The sequence below is a fragment of the Microplitis mediator genome, chromosome 4 (assembly GCF_029852145.1).
Source record: "Microplitis mediator isolate UGA2020A chromosome 4, iyMicMedi2.1, whole genome shotgun sequence".
NCBI classification, from domain to species: domain Eukaryota; kingdom Metazoa; phylum Arthropoda; class Insecta; order Hymenoptera; family Braconidae; genus Microplitis; species Microplitis mediator.
In genome coordinates, this window is record NC_079972.1 from 9,368,418 (window position 1) to 9,386,088 (window position 17,671).

General features: G+C 28.7%; 1 protein-coding gene across 6 annotated transcripts in view; it reads left to right on the forward strand.

The window, feature by feature from the left end:
• LOC130667044 (potassium voltage-gated channel protein Shal) overlaps positions 1–17,671 on the forward strand; it is a 159,872-nt gene that overhangs the window by 97,799 nt on the left and 44,402 nt on the right. For all 6 annotated transcript variants that reach the window (XM_057468420.1, XM_057468425.1, XM_057468421.1 and 3 more), the window contains exon 3: positions 15,194–15,382. In XM_057468420.1, coding sequence (XP_057324403.1) covers positions 15,194–15,382 — 189 coding nt within the window. The remainder of the gene's footprint in view (positions 1–15,193; positions 15,383–17,671) is intronic.

A 17,671-nucleotide genomic window follows, 5' to 3' on the forward strand; every position in this document is an offset into this window, starting at 1 on the left:
TACTTTTTAAAAATATTAAATGATCTCGAACTGTCATAACAGTATTCAAAATTTATTAATTAATTTCAAAAAATTTTAAGCATTAATTGAAAAAACGACAACGCAGTTAAAATTTCCCCGAAATATAGATTTTTTAAAAAATTATTCATAGCTATCAATCAGGATCTAAACGAAATTTTGTAAATAAATTTTAGCCTACAAAATTTGACATTCCAAATTATTGTTGACATAAAGATTTTACTGAAATTTATTTTCCAAATTTCGTTTAACTTCTAATTGATGTCAATTTAAATTATACTGAAGTTAGCCGACGTCCGATAATTTTTGGATTTTTTTTTAAACAATAAATAATTAAAAAAAAAATATTTGAAAAAATTACACCTATAGTTTATTAAATTTTCTACATGTGCATATTTTTATTTTTATTTTTTTTTTGAATTAAGTCGTTGAAACAAAAATTCAAAAATTTTCAACTGTCTGTCTTCAATAAATGCTTTAACTTTGTTTAAATTAATTATCAAAATTTGAATACGGTCATTACAATTGAGTCATTGAATACTTCAAAAAAGTGGGAGGCACTGTCTGAGAATGCTCTTAAAATGTACAGTGATGTCATATTTATTTGAATTCAACCAATGAACTATTACTTTTATCTAACATATCAAACACACTATCGTAAATCAGATTTACTTTTCACAAACGTTCTGAAGAAACGATAAACGGCCACAATTATTAATAGTGAAGTGATCAATAATTTATAACCCATTTCTATTGTGAATAAAATTTATCAACTGATTTATTGGTTTTAATTATAAAATTGACTCTCTAATTATTCAAAAATCAAAATAAAGTTAATTATTATAATTACGTAAATTAAACTGTTCATCGGAATTTAAATTAGCACATGTGTTACATAATTTGCAGAATTTTCGCTAAATTAAATCAACCAGCGTTCTATCTGATATTAAACTCAAGTTTATTTTAATTAATAAACTTTGAAGAAACCAAAAATATAACAACAAAACACGATATAATTAATAAACGAATATAATTAAAATTTAAACAAGAGCTCAAAAGATGTTATTATGTTGAGTAGTACATTGTATTGCAAACTCGATCCATTGTTTATTTTAGTAAACTACTTTTAAAATTTAATCCTCTGTTATTTGTTTTGTTTGCTGTGTATTCTGTATTACATTACAACAATGAACGCTAAATAAGTGACATCAATTTATCATTATACATAACAATACACAAAGAAGTTCAGAAAATAAGAATTTAGTGAGTAATCATACTGTGATATTTAATGAAATTGATTTATAAAAATACCAATCAATAAAATTAATTATTCAATGGATCGAGATTTTATTTAAATATAATTATAACAAGTATTCAAAATATAATGGACCGATTTCCGTCACATGAGTTGCTAAACAGTTCTCGAAATTTAAATGCAATACTTGAATATAATCGTCATCAATTAACAGCATTTAAATATGAACTAAACCACATGGTCCATAATCGAGTTGTAAGGCATCCACCAGTGAATTTTACAAAGTTGCCATTTTATGATACATTGGGCGAAATAGTTTTTGGAACGAGTTTAGAGTCAGGAGAGCAGTGGATACAGAATCCTAGCGAAATCACTGTGGTGAACAAATTAAGTTTTTATTTGAATGATCTTGATATTCAAGATATGAATTATTTTTCATATAAAGTAAATGGCGTATTGGAAAGTAAAGCTAGAGTTCAGATGCGTTTTTGTAGAAATAATACTTCGTATGAACAACGAGATTGTTTACCGCCTGGTCTACAACTTTACATAAACGATGACCGTGTGGATCTTAATCAAAACGCTAATGAGTCGTATGGATTCAGATTTGAGCGTTCATGGCCATTAGATATAACTCCGTATGTTAAATTATCAGCTGGGACTGAAAATAGAGTCAAGATTATACGGTCATATATTTCTGCACACGATGATTACGCTGTGGAAGTTAATTTAGTTAGAAAACTAACCAGTGATGATTTGATGGCCCGTTTATTGGCTAAAGGTGCCTCAGATCCTTCTTGGACTCGGCGATTGATCAAAGAAAAGTTCAACGGTGACAACGAAATAGCGACAACAACTTTGCGTGTATCACTGGTCTGTCCGCTTGGTAAAATAAGAATTATCACACCTTGTGTTTCTAAACAATGTACCCATTTACAGTGTTTTGATGCTTTGACATTTTTGAAAATGAACGAGCGTAAACCATCTTGGGGCTGTCCAGTTTGTAACATAGTCACAAAATTTGATGATCTAATTATCGACGGTTATTTTCAAAATGTTTTGTCTTCAAATAAATTAGACGGTAATGAAATATCTCTACACGAAGATGGCTCATGGGAAAATTTATCTGTCACAACTACTGAGAAGAAAAATGGTAACTCTAAAGCGATTGTTGTTACTGATGGTACCAATTATGAAGATGATGATATTTCTATAATTTATTGCTCAGAAAATTGCAGTGATCTAATTGTTTTGGGTTCCAGTAATGACAGTATTGATTATTCGTCCGACAAAAATATTTCAAATGATTCAGCTCCAATTTCCGTTGGTAAAAACCCCGATATTATTTTTATCGATTGAAAATTATCGTGAATTTTACTATCAGCTAATTTATTAATCGACGAACGCGTACATTGAATTTAAAATTTAATTATTTATTTGAACAGAAAAATTTTAAGCTGGTACTTGAAAATTTTTCGTAATACTTTAGTGATTAAATATAAATAATTAACTGTCTAAGATTTTATCAAGTAACTTTACTATACAAATTTATTTATTTATTATTTTAAAAGTTCGAACATTGATTTGAAAATTTATTTATTTATTTATTCAGAAAAAACTTCAAAGCTGGTACTTAAGGATTTTTCTCTACTGTTTGATATTTTCTCTCTAATTATTAACTACATATTTATGGAAGCTGGTATTCTCTAAAAATTCATGTATTAAATATTTAACACATTCGAGTATTAAATTTATTATAAAGTTACTATTTATTTAAATTAAAAAAAATCTAGAGCTGGTACTCGAAGATTTTTTTAAAGCTTTAATATCATTAAACATAAAATAATAATAATATTGATAGTGAGCTTCAGACATTACATTGATTGATTGAAGAGTATCGGAAATATTTATAAGCATTTAACAAACGTAGAAACTCAATTAAAAATTCAATTTTTATTTATTTAAATAAAAAAAATACTCATGCCGGCTCTCAAATATTTATTTGTATTTTAATATAATGGAACGAATTAAAAAATATATATGTATTTATTTATTGAACTTTTATATTAATAAAAAAATATTTATTTTAAAAAATTATTATTATTATAGTAGCAAAAAAAAAATAATTGTACTTAAAAAAATTTATGTCACTTAAAAAATTAATTTATACATTTATATACTTGATAATACATTTTCTTTTTTTTTTTTCAATGCAAAATAGTCAATTTATTTATAAAAAATTCCATTGAAAATAAATTCCCACATTACACTAAAAAATTGAGAGTGAATTCGAAGTGATTACAAATTTTATTACAATCAAAATTCACTCTGTCATTCGGAGTTCCAGAGTTTGAAAAAAATTACTCAGCATACGGAGTAAATTCGAAGTTTGTTTCTTCAGCTGCGTGATTTCGGAGTGATCTGAATTTTTAAAAAATCTGTATTCACTCCGATTCGGACTTTTAATATACACGGAGCGAAAAGAATAGTTCTAATGCTTATGTAGAATGGTAACCATTACTATGTTACATAGTAACGAGGATTTTTTAGCGATGAGAGTCACGGGACAGAGTAATGCCCCCCATTCTACATGGTAACGTTGGCTATGCTAGCATAGGAATGATTACCATTCTACATTGACGAGAGAACTATGTAAATGGACATGACTACAAAGTTACCTAGCAACATTTACGATCTTTAATTTATTTTATATTTAGTAAATAAGGTTATGACAAAACAAATAACTCAAGTTACTTTAAATATATGTAGAAATTGAATTAATCTATCGAAATAATTAAATCATTGCTCATAATGAAGTATCATTTTTTGATAAAAGATAAAGAATGTCAACGTGGAAGAACCGTCAGTAAAGCACCCCTAGCGCTTTCGCGCTTGAGGTGTGCAATAATTTAAAAAATTAGAATATTTAGTATTAAACAATTTATTTACTTCGTTTGTTTACTTTGTTGTCTTATATATATTTACTAAACTGTAATGACAGCTATTCAAGCATGGGACTGAGTAACATTCTACATAGCCCTGATTCCCATGCTATATAGCGATTTTTATCATTTTACTTGTTTTAATGTAACACAGTAATCATTACCAGAAAAATTTTACAAAAAAATAGTCTGGTTACTATGTAGAATGGTAATCATTACTATTCGTTTCTCTCCGTGCGATCTTCAGGTACATGACTTTTATTATTACAGTAAACTCCGCATTTAACTCCGAGAGGATTAAATAAATAAGCAGTCATCCGCTCCACATTCACTCCTGATTAATTCTGCAAATTTTTTACAGTCTAAATAATTCCACAGGAACTTAATTACCAAAACATAGTTCAGTAAATTTATAATCTGAATCTCTTGTCTTGTGAGTAACAAATAAAACACCGAATTACTTGATTATTAATTTCTTAATTCCGACAATAAACAGCAAAGTATACTAAAGAAGACAAGATCAATAATTCACGTGTAAGCAGCAGTAGGTATAGGACACAGGTTGTTGTGCACGATTTCGGCATTGCAGCACATGGCAACGAGAAATCCGGTACACGACAAACTCTACGTGACTCATTATTTTGGGTAAATTATTATGCACCAGGCTTTCCTCTACTCGTGCGAGTGACTACTACCATTCTATACCGCCGCTACCTCTAATTAATCGGTGAGGTAATTATGCCACGTGTTCGTTCTCTCGCGAATCCAAATAATCGCCGAAATGTACGATTGTCAACTCTGTCTCTCTTTATATAATATTATGTCTCTATATGTTCATCCATATGTATATATACATAGAAATGAATAAATATACAATAGAGACATTCAATAAATTTCAATTGTACATTTTGTTTGGTCTTCCGGATCGTTTGTCGAATTATATTAACCGAAGAAATATACAATCCTCATTTAATTTAATCTCATATACTATTTACACATATTATAATATATACTATCCAGTTAATTTATTGTTCATCTAGTGTACGTATTTTGTACACATATATAGAGGAAGAGAGGGTAAAACGGGTCCGCTGAGGAAGTAATAGATTTTTGTGCATTCGGTAAATTATTTTTCGACTTCCATTTCAAGTAATTGAACCAAATTTGGAGTTGCCATAAATTTTACTTCCCCGGGCGAGTAAAACGGACCAACTCCGAAAAAGGGATTTGTAATACTGTTAGGAAATAAAGATACCGCAGGGAAAAACAAATACTTGAAAAATTACAGTTTTGATAGTAAACATAATCTGTTCGAAATCAAAAGTATGAAAATTTCTGACTATAGGGTAGAGGTACCTTTTTTGGTCACCTTAGTGCCAGTTTTGGACACTTGAAAAATTTTAATAAAGTAATTTGTAAAGTACACAATGACATAATTCATTTTTAAAAATATGTTCAATGATACTTTTATCCCACTATTAAAATGGAAATTTCATTTTATACTTTTTCATTAATTAAAACAAAATATTAAATGTCCAAAACTGGAGCGGTGGCCACAAATGGTACTTTTACCCTACTGTAATTTTTATAATTTCTATTAATGATATTAATCATACTATGAGCTGCAATTTTTATACTTTCGAGTTCGAAAATATTGTTTTTACTGTTAAAACTGTAATTTTTCTTCTCCTTTTTTTCCGTGCGAAAAAAAAATTATTGAAGATAAATAACTTATAAAAAATTTCAACGTAATAAAGACGACACCGTATGTATTTTGTGGGGCCGATAATACATTGAGTTCACTAAAAAATTTCCAAAATAAGAATAAAAAAGATAGTTTTGTATACTGTAAAAATTTTTTTCGGTTTCGCCTCGGCCAACAATTACATGTGGTCTGAGACTTATCTTATTTTACTGCCCTAGGTATGTAATATACTATTTCTTGCCCTCCAAGCCGAAAGTACGGTCTTTCTGGTCGCATTAGACGACAGTAAGTGCCTCATTTGTGGCCGGCTCGCAATGCAGAAAGCTGTCACTAGAGTGCGTATATTTAGTATGACTTGGTCATGTAGCAAACATACAGAGATTTTTCAATTACAAACAAATAATTTAAGAATTAAAAAAGTCAAAATTAAAAAAAAATTCACATATAGATTTTTTAATTTTTGACATGTGTATTTTTTTCATTCTTTATGTAGGACATTTTATTTTATATTTTTAAATTATTAAAATTAACCCTTCGTTGGTCGCGCTTTACTGCCCGCCTTCGTTGGTCGCGTCGCGGGGAATTGCCGTAATGTTAATTTTCTTACAGCGTTGCCAAATCTATAGATAATTTATGACAGCCATACGAGCTTTCTATATTTTGGTTCCGTATATGTGGCAACGTTGAGATTAAAATTTCACTGTCTAGTTTGGTCACGCTTACGGGGAATTGCCGTGATTCGACGTTCATTCGACATTTATTATTTAATATATAAGTAACATAAATAATTATAACTTTAGAAATTCTTTTAATGTATGTTAAATAGATCAAAGAAGGAATAGCTGAATTGTTGAAAGCTAAAAAAAATTATTTTTTTTTATATTACAAAATAAAGAAAAAAAGCGGGGAATCGCTCATAGCGCGACCAACGAAGGGTTAATAAATATCTGATAAATTCACGATAGCGCATATGTAACAATAGTCATGAATGTGCCTGTCAACTTATTTATCATATCATAACTATAAATTTTATTGAAATTTGAAAAGTCTTGTGGCTAAAACTTTGTTACCAATAAAGAAAATAACGCATAGAGTAAGAAAATATACGAGAGGTAATAATATATTATTAAAAAAAAATTTTGGAAGATTCAAAATTGTGCAAAATGATAATAAGATTCATAAATGACAATTAAAATTTTTGAGTGGTCCGTTTTTCCCGCCCTTTCTCTATATTTATTAATTTTCTTTAATAAAAGTATTAAAGATGTAGAAAAAAAATGTGATATTTGGCCCTTGTATTTATATATTCTCATTTTTCATCTACGTCAGAATTGCCCTTGCAATTGCCAGAGTTGTTTGTTTATTTATCTAACGCAGTGAAGCGGTAGAGTTTGATATATTGCTATGGAATTCTTTGGTATGTGTATATTAAATGTCTACACGAATCAATAAAGAACGTAATACCGCGTACTAGTTTACGTTAAATGTTTTTGGATCCCAGTTTGGTGCATCTGCAAATTGTCTGTATGACTTTGATTGTTGAGCCTGCATAAACTGATTTTTATTTGACCTCAGATATTTAAATATTTGTGTTTAAATTACTCGAGTTGAATGATTATTTTTTTTTTTTTTATTCAAAGTTATAATAATATAAAAAAAATATAAAGGTTGTGATAATATTTTTGTGCTTTTTTAGGTGAATTTTAGTAAAGATAATATTTAAGTCGAGTATACCATAACAAAATACATGGTTTATTTAGACGTAATTCAAATAGCCCGCGGTTTTTTGAATACGAAGAAGCGAAAGCTCATGAAATAAATTTTTAATAATTAATTACATATTTAAATAAATAAATTATTTAAAGAAATGAATTTTAAATTTAAATTTAATGTTAAATAAAAAAAAAAGACATCCGGTCTTACACGGAATAGAAAAACAGATTTCTGAATTAGATACAAAATATTGTTAAACGTCATAAAAAACGAACTACTCAATTAAAAATAACACTATAATAGTGTAATTAATACTTATTTTATGTGCTACAACATGAAGTTCAAGGAATTGAGTTATGCCTTATCATTCAGAAGTTATTAAAAGACTAAGCTGCAAAAATAAGCTTTTCAAATTTTTTACACACGTAACATAGTGAAAAACAAAGCTAATCGCATGAACTTCAAGATACATTTTACAGAATTAAGTTATCAGTTTCGGTCCGAAAATTATTTGGGAGGAGGGGGCAAAGTGGACCTCTCAAAATTTTCTATACGCCAATAAATTCGGAGGGTAATAAGCTAATCGAAATTTCTTATCTAATGAGGGCTAAAATAGACTACCAAAACTGTTCATTAAATGTAAATTATTAAGAAAGTTAAAGATAGTAAAATTACGTGTTAAAGTTATATCGCAGCAGACTATTAAAATGATTTTTTATGTTATTAAAATACAATTGTTTTATAGTTATTTGCAAATATCACACGTGTAAAGAATAAAAAATATCAAATCCGAAAGTTTTTGGAGGACCTACTTTGCCCTTAATTTTCGATTTTTCAATTTTAATGGACGCAGCATAATGAAGTGAAAATAAGTATCAATGGTCTAAAAAGAAGTAAACGCCTAAAAAAAATTAATGATATTATAATTATTTTCCTTAAGGGATCCACTCTGCCCCCCTCTCCCCTTTATACACTAATGCAAAAAATTAAAGGAGCAGAAAAATTTTATAAATTTTTTAGTGATTTTTGGAAGGCTGTAACTTGGTGAAAAAAAATCGTATCGAAAATTTAAAAAAAGCATTTTATAGCTTGAAATCTCTAGTTTAGGTGTATTTTTTTCAAAATTTTTTAAAAGCTCCGATTATTGTGCAAACATGAGAAATACCGCGAGCCAAAAAATTTCTAAATTTTTTTTTTTTTTCCGAAGAGCCCACGGACCGCGGAAAAATTCTTTCAACTAAACGAATGCGTACATCGTTTAGCAAATTTATTCAGCTTCAATTTGGTTTTTTTTTTAACCTCGTAGGACGATTTGTCGCAGAGATATCAGCCTTCAAACAGAAAATGATCCTTTTGGCTTTGATCTTCGATATTTCAGGTACCAATGATCGCACAGAAAGTTAAAGGGCGGCGTTGAAAACTTGAATAAATTCCCTACAAGACCCTGTCATCATTTTTTGAAAAAAAAAAAAATTTTTTTATTTTTAACATCCATTAGAAGAAAATACAAAAAAATGACTTTTTTTGGTTTTTTAGTAAATCAACCGCTACTCTGCAAATATCGACAAAAAACATAATGTTGCCAGGGACTTTTTTAGCTTAATGTACCCCCAAGACCCCTGTAAATTTTTAAATTGATCTGTCGAACCGTTTTTTAAATTTTCGATACGATTTTTTTTCACCAAGTTACAGCCTTCCAAAAATCACTAAAAAATTTATAAAATTTTTCTGCTCCTTTAATTTTTTGCATTAGTGTATATAAAGCCAGAAATTTCTTTTTTATGAAAATCAAAAAAAATTTCAAACACCCATAACTTCTAAACTAGTCGATCGATTGGGCTCATCTTCGATCGTGATGACAAGGCGCGTTATATCGCATATATATAAACTTTTGACTGGATGGTATTTTTTGACTCTATTAGGTAAAATAAGACATATGGTGGCAAAATTCTTTGATAATTTCATCATTAGACGTATTGCAATAGTTCGATATCTAAAGGAATTTATCTAAAAAAAAAAAATAAATAAACTGCGAAGTATTCAGGAAATTAATTTTTATGTTGAAATTTCTGTTGAATTTCACTAAATATATTTCTCCGGTGGATTAAAATGAAATATGTTATTTATTATGAAATGTTTCTTGAGCTTAAATTAATAATACTAGAGATGATTAACGTTCAGATAATCAGGGAAAAAAAAATGACAGAGAATATAAAAATAATAATAATGCCTTGGGTTTTAAAATTTTTCACGGGTCACTGAAAAACGGGTTTCTAAAGAAAATTGTAGAATCAAGATAAAATAAAAACAAAGAAAAATGCCTGAAAAGAAGGAGAAAAATGTATAAAATATAAGTACACAAAAGAAATAAATAATAAATATAAACATAGATAAAAAAGTATGAAAACAATGTCTTGAGAAAATATGAAAAATATAAAGCTGTTTCTCGCCTTGAACTTCAGGTATATTATTCCAGTTCTCGTTGCAGCTAAAACGTGTTTACATTTTTGTTTTTAAACTTTTTTTATATTTCATATGATAGTGAAAGAATAATCAACGAGTTCACTGGAAATAGGAATTTTTACCCTAGAGCCACTTGCTGCTGGAAATATAGAACCGAGATCATGTTCCAACCTCTCTTTACTTATTTATTTTTTTGTTTGTATTTCTACGCCGATACGCCAGTCGATGCTATGAAAGATTAAATTTCGAGTCTAACTTTTTTTTCACAATTTGTTTGTTTTGTTTCAGAATATATTTCGCGATACATTTTTTTTTTTTTTCATTTTATTTATTCATTGTTTTTAAGTGTAACCCTACTCACATTTATTCTGAGTGATATTTAAATTTATATCGTTTTTTCAAAATGAATATTACACTTACAAGTAATAACAGTATTAAATAAATAATGATATTTTACTAAAAGCTTATATTTAATTTCTATTAGTCTTCAAAGAAATTTCATTGATTCTTATAATTTTTTATTCTAATGAGTAAATACACTTTCACTGTGAAAAATCGGGAGTAAATCCGGATTTTATTTCAATCCGAAATCACTCCGTCGATCGGAGTTCCGGTGTTTTAACAAAAAATCACTCTGCATAAGGAGTGAATAGGGATTTTTTCATGGGTGGAGTGATTTCGGAGTGACGTGGATTTTACTTCAATTCGCATTCACTCCGGTCCGGAGTTTTCATACTTAAATAAATTTTTATTTAATAGAAACAGCTGTTAATTAGAAACACAATTATTTCAATAAATAATCGATACAGATATTTATAATTAAACTTAAAATATTATGTTTTTAATTTATAAAATGTTTTAACTCACTAAATTATAATTTCATATATCGATACTGCCATTCTAATACGTCGTATCCCACAAAATTTGACATTTTCACTTTTCTTGAAAAATGGAATCATTGTAACAATATGCAGCTCATGTCAAAATTTCAGAGGTCAAATTGTTTATTTAGTATTTTTAAATAAACATTCTAATATGTCGTATCCTATATTCGCATAGGTTTAGTCACGCTTAACATTTTCAATTTTAAGTTAATTTTAAGCAAGCAATTAACGACATACGTAAAAAGTTAATTATGCATGATTTTTTACTCTTCTTACAGCATACAATTCAAAATTATTTATTCACTACAAATGCCTGTATTTTATGAAAAACATAAAAATAAATTTGTAGGTTATACCAATGTAAACATATTACAAATAATTTTCTTTGTCGACCGCGAAACGTTTTTATCTTCTCCTGAAAAATTTCCCAAATGTGAGATACGACGTATTAGAATGGCAGTATCGATATACAATAGATAGTAAAAATATAAAGTTATTGAACAGCTATAATGACATAGTTTTTATGGGAATATTTTGTATTTCGTTACAATATGAAACGTATCTCGTGGTATGGCTGATGATGTAAGTCATACGACAGTTTGATGTACCTGAAGATCAGAATGTTTTTCATACAACGAAAAAAGAAATTTGATAGCAAGAAATCTACTAGATGACTAAATTTCAGAAATGTTTTGCAAGTAGATACTGGTATGTCAGCCGAAAATCTCAGACCATCCCTAACTTCCGGGATTACCCCTTAAGGAGTCAAATTACGTAATTTTCGTTGCGCAAAAAACGTTCCAATCTTCAGGTACATACAGTTTGTGACTCAGTGGAATGATATTTGTTCGTTTTATTATTAGCTGCTTATAATTTTTAAAAATCATTTGGCGCGAATATATGGAAAGGGAGCTCGTAATTATTTTCGTACTCAATATAAATATCAAAATTTCAAAGACCTAAGCTCACTATGGATTAGTAATTTTTTTTATAATTAATATATTTCGAAACTCCCCTTCGGAGTGAAATTCCCGACCCCGCTTCACAGTAAGCGACACCCCTCCCCCCATAAGCGCGAACGTATTTTATGTTATAAAATTATTAAAAATTAGCACTGATGTATTTTTAATGTGAATTAAAAGTATGTAAAAAAAAAAAAGTTACATTAAATTAAAAGCAAAGTTAATTAATCATGATTATAAAAAAATATGAAATATCGCTGAGAATATTTTTAAATTAAATATGCTAATTTTTCTTTGTGATAATTGAGAATAAATTTAAATTTCATGAGATCATTTTACTTAGCACATCATTTATCTCCAGTTACTATAATTTATTTTCAAGATAATTTCTTATTAAATTCATGAATAATTTTTTTTTAATCTCAAATATTGTATTTTATTTTTTAGCGAAAACATCAAAAATTTTTTAATTATTTCTTTTTTTTAATTTAAATTGAGACAATAATTCTTGTTATTTCACTCAACTCATATTTACAAATTTTAAATTTTATTTTAAATCGATTTAAATCGAAATTTATCACTTTGGTTTGATAATTTTCCCATACATAGATCTTAATCATTTCAAGTAAACTAACATTAAATCAATCAAAATTTATGATACGCAATTACATAAAAAATACTCTAAGTATTTTTATAAAATTCATCAGTTACTCAGACGTCAAAATTCTTTAGCCATTTTTTAAATTTCACCAGTAATAAATCACAGGACAAAAATTTATTACCGCGCACCAGATAGACTTACCCTGTAATTTTTTTCAGGCTACAAAATCTTTAAATACTTACGTAGTAGCCCAATGTCTACTGTCCATAGATTAATTTAACCTACACTGTAAATAATTGCAAGTGACTTCGGAGTTCTAGATTTTATTTAAATCCAAATTCACTCCGATTCGGACTTTTATTATTAAAATAACCTCCCTTTCGAAGTGAATTTGACTCCGAGGGGATCAAATAAATAAACAGTCATCTGCTCCACATTCACTCCAGGTTCACTCTGCAATTTTTTTTCTTTTTATTCAAATCGATACTTCAAACCGTCTAAATATACCGATAGAAATATAAAATTATTACCTACTAATTGGATATATATGTCCTACTCATTGTTCTATCGGTGAACTGTCATGTTAAAATTAGTTGAAAAAATTTCAATCATCAAATTACATACTCCAAAAACATGTTTCATTACCTCTAGCTTAATTAACTTAAAAAAGAACGGAATTATTTTTATATTGGAAAAAAAATTACATTGTTTCTGCAATTTACTTTTTTTCAAACGTATTTTTATTGAACATCCTTTGAAAAAAAAAACTTATAAAAAGTTTTTTATAACTTCAAAAAATTTAATAACAATAGTATTTTTTACTTCAGTTTAATAAACAAATAAAAATAACATTTTTATTTTTATTGTTAAAAAACATTTTATTATAATTTTATTCCACAAGTTGGTTACTTTTACAACAGTAAAAAAACTCATCTGTATTTTTTTTCAACTACATCGTAAAAAAATATAATCCACTAAAGTAGTTTTAAAAAAATTTTTTTTTGTTAATTGGAAAAATATAATACCGCGGAATATTATGGAGTAAATAATAGAATAGAAGGCATTCTATTGAAAATAGTTGACATTGTTTGTCCATTGTTGACATTCTAAAACCTCTATATTGACCTTTAGTTCGGATGTTGTTATTATTTATCAAGTTATCTTAGTAGATATAGGACTAAAGTGACAAATGGAGTATTTATATAGGCAAAGTTGTCCTTTACACTATATAATAAATACATAATATATTAATTGTCTGAAAAGCGACTGCGTATAAGGTTAGAGATTAAATTGAGAGAATGAGTAGCGGACAAAAAGTTTAGTAACATATAGCTATTGAACCTTGCGGACTTTAATTGCGCTGTGACCGAAAATTACGAGCAATAAAACTCGTGAGAATTTCAATTGCATCCACGTACTAACCATGTTGGTACTTGTACTGCAACAATTAAACTTACCGGAGCTTTCATCGGAGAAAAATTAATAGAAAATGATTATTATGTTGTTCATTTTTTCGAGGTATTTTTTAAATTTCCCGCTCTGAGAACTGAAAATTTTCAAATAAAGAAAAGTTATTGGTTTCGGTCCGATTTTCGGATCGGTCGATTTGTTCCAAAGATATCGACGGACAAAAATTAGTTATTTTTCAGCAAAATGGTTCTTTATTTGGTCCATGAGTTTTTCTAACTCAAAGAGTTCAAAAATTCACCAATATTTTTCGAGCTCTCTGAGCTCGGAAACAGCGGGAAGTTTTGAAATTGGCTAATACCTGGGTCAAAAATAAAACTTGATGCAGACTTGGTTTACCAACTCGAAATTCGAAGCCGTTTTTCACAAGACAAAATCGACTTTTTTTACGGAGATATGAAATACATTTAGTTTTCGCCTTGGTTTAGACTTAAATAGCTTACTTAGTCACGATTTAAGACGGAAAAGTTTAAACGAAGTTGAAATTGACTTGGTTAAGACTTATTTGACTTAAATTATGAGGCGAAAAAGTCAAAACTAAGGTGAAACATGAAAAACAAATTTTACACTAAAAAATACTGCTTGCTTTTGACTTTATTGCTCGAAGTGAAGACTAATAAGTTCAAACTAAGATGAAAAAAGCTCCAAAAGTTACCATGCTAAAAAAAAGAATCGGCTCATTACTGGGTCGTGAATGACTGCCAATTTTCAAGTATCGGCCGAAGATCGGCTAAATCTCGGATGATAACGGTATGCCAAGCATTGGCCAAAGCTTGGTATCAAGAGCACTCGATCAAACCGTTGGCCAACGAACGGCGGTTAATTGTGCGCCGTTTTTATAAGCAAAAAGACAGCTCCCAATAATTCACCATGCACGGGCCAGTATAGTTAGCGATTTATTGGCCAATCATTGCAAACCAGGCATCGGCCGATCTATGGGAAAATATCGAAGCTCGGCGACTTTGTATGGGTTGACAAAAATTTAATTCAAGTCGAAAAAGTCGAGATTGTATCGAAAAATCGTCAGTAATTCGATAACTTGAAAAGAAAATAAGGTGAAGCGAGCCTGAATCAAGTTTCATTTTTGACCTGGGAGAGTCAACCGTTTTTTACATTTTTTTAAGGTATAATTAGGTTTTGAAACTTGACATTAATGTTTTTTTTGTTTTGTTTGATGTTTCAGAAAGCGAGACTGGCACGTATCAGGATCGCGAAGGCGTCAAGTGGTGCGGCATTTGTCAGCAAAAAGAAAGCTGCTGAGGCGAGAATCGCTGCACTGGAAAGTGGATTACAGACGGATGAAACTTACAGAGAGGAAGATATTTTTGAGCTTCAGCATCACCATCTTCTTCGATGTTTAGAAAAGACCACGGTGAGTAAATAGTTACTTATCTTTTTTTTTATTTTATTCATTTCGTATCAATATTTATTCATAAGTTTCCAATATTCAAAAATCGTATATCACAATTTTTCTGATTTATAGTATTTTGTGCCCTTTATTTCTTATAAGTAGACAATAAAAAAAAATTTAATAAAACTTTTCATTAGATATATTAATATCGCGTGAAAAAAGACCGGAAGCGAAAATTACCGTCATATTAATTTCAGTGACTAATGAAACTTTTTTAATTAAGAATTATATTAAAATGAGTATCATATATTTACTATTCAAAATAATTACCAAAATTTTTTATGAATTTTTCTAAACATGTTTTCAAAAATAATTTATTATTATTACACACAATAATTAATTTTTCGGTAATGTTTCAAAGCAAAACTTCTTGTGATGGTAATTAAAAATTAGAAAAAAAAATATATAATTCGTAGTCAAAAAAAAAAAAATATCACATCGTAACAATAAAATTAAAAAAAAAAAGATTTGGAACGTGAATAGATAGTCGAGTGTTGTTTGTAATGTTATTTTTTTCTGGGCAACACTAGTGTGCGACATATATTTTGGTTAACATCCGAATTCCCCGGAAGCACTTTAGACGTGGAACTCAGTTACTACTAGTCGTTTGCTTGTCAACCCTCGTTGTTCGTCTTCTACTGTCGTATATAAATATCTACATGTACGGAATTGAGTGAGAGAGGGCAATAATGTCCGCATGTATCTATAAGGATGAGTCAGCGAACAGGAACATAGTTGTATTAAGTAAATGCTGGCATTAAAACCACTCGGTACATATATATTGCTGTGTACATGTTACGAGAACTGAACTCTGATTGTAATCTTCAACGTGCCTCGGGTGACATGCAATAACAATGCACTTGAAATTAAATCATCCGTAGTTACAGCGTCGTCTAAATATTCGAGACGGAAAAATTGAGATTTTATTACTGGAAATCAGTTCTATTGTCTGGAAATTAATAATTAAATAGAAAAAAAAATTTTTGATAAATAGTTGATTACGAATGTCCGAATGGTGTTCGAATAATTTGAATTTTTTTTTTGTTACTTGCAAATTTTCTAGTTATTAATAAATTCTTAAACTATTCACGGAGAAAAGAATAGTGGAAAAATTACAGTTTCAAATAGCAGCAAGCCCTTCTACTTCGAAACTGTAAAAATTACATTATTTCTGAGACGTAGCAATTATTACAGTTTCATACAAGACTTTTTTCAGTCCTTAATAGTGTTTTATTCATAATAAAGTTTCATTCAACTAAAAATACAATAGAAACTGTAAAATTTAGTATCTATACACTGGAAAAAATTGGGAGTGAAATTAGAGTGATTACGAATTTCATTTAAATCCAAATTCATTTCGTCAATCGGAATTTAGGATTTTAATAAAAAAAAACTCCCCGGGAAAAAAAGTTCAGATCTGTTTAGATCAAATCTTATCAAATTTGATCAGGTCTGTTCAAGTTTTATGCATGAATAGGTATGAACAGATCTAATTTAATCTGGGCAGATATAGACAAAATGCATGCAGATCAGACATGTCTGCAAATCTAAACTTTTTTCCCCGAGTCTGCATGCGGAGTAAATAGGGATTTTTTCATGGGTGTATAGTGATTTCGGAGTGACGTGGATTTGATTGAAATCCGCATTCCAATTCGAGTTATAATATTAAAATAAATTCCCCTTCGGAATAAATGTCACTCCAAGGGCATTAAATAAATAAACAATTATGTGCTCCGCATTTACTCGGGATGTAATTACTTTAGTATAAGAAATAGTTCCGATTATTACAGTACAAACTATAATACTTTAAGTTTTTTATACAAGGGCCCAGTTTTTGCACTACAAACTGTAATTTTTTCACTGCTTTTTTTTCCATGTTCGATTCAAATTTAAATTATTCGTTAGTCTTGAAATTCTCAGTAAGCTTTCAGAACATTTTTAGATTTTCAAATTATTTATTACGAATTTTGAACATTGAATCTTAACTCACATCTGATAAATTATAAAAAAAATTTACTGTAATCCTTATAAATAATTCGAATTTCAAATCAAATATTGAAGTCGATAAGACACAAATAATTTGTAATTTCAAATTATTCGCGCCCTAAATATTGATATCATTTTTCTTGTTAGAAAAAAAAAATACCCAATAAAAGATGGTCGAAAAAAAGATATGTGAAAAAATTCAATACATCTATCCATCATTTTACCATTAGTGCAAAGTTAAATATTATTTGCTACTGACGTGTA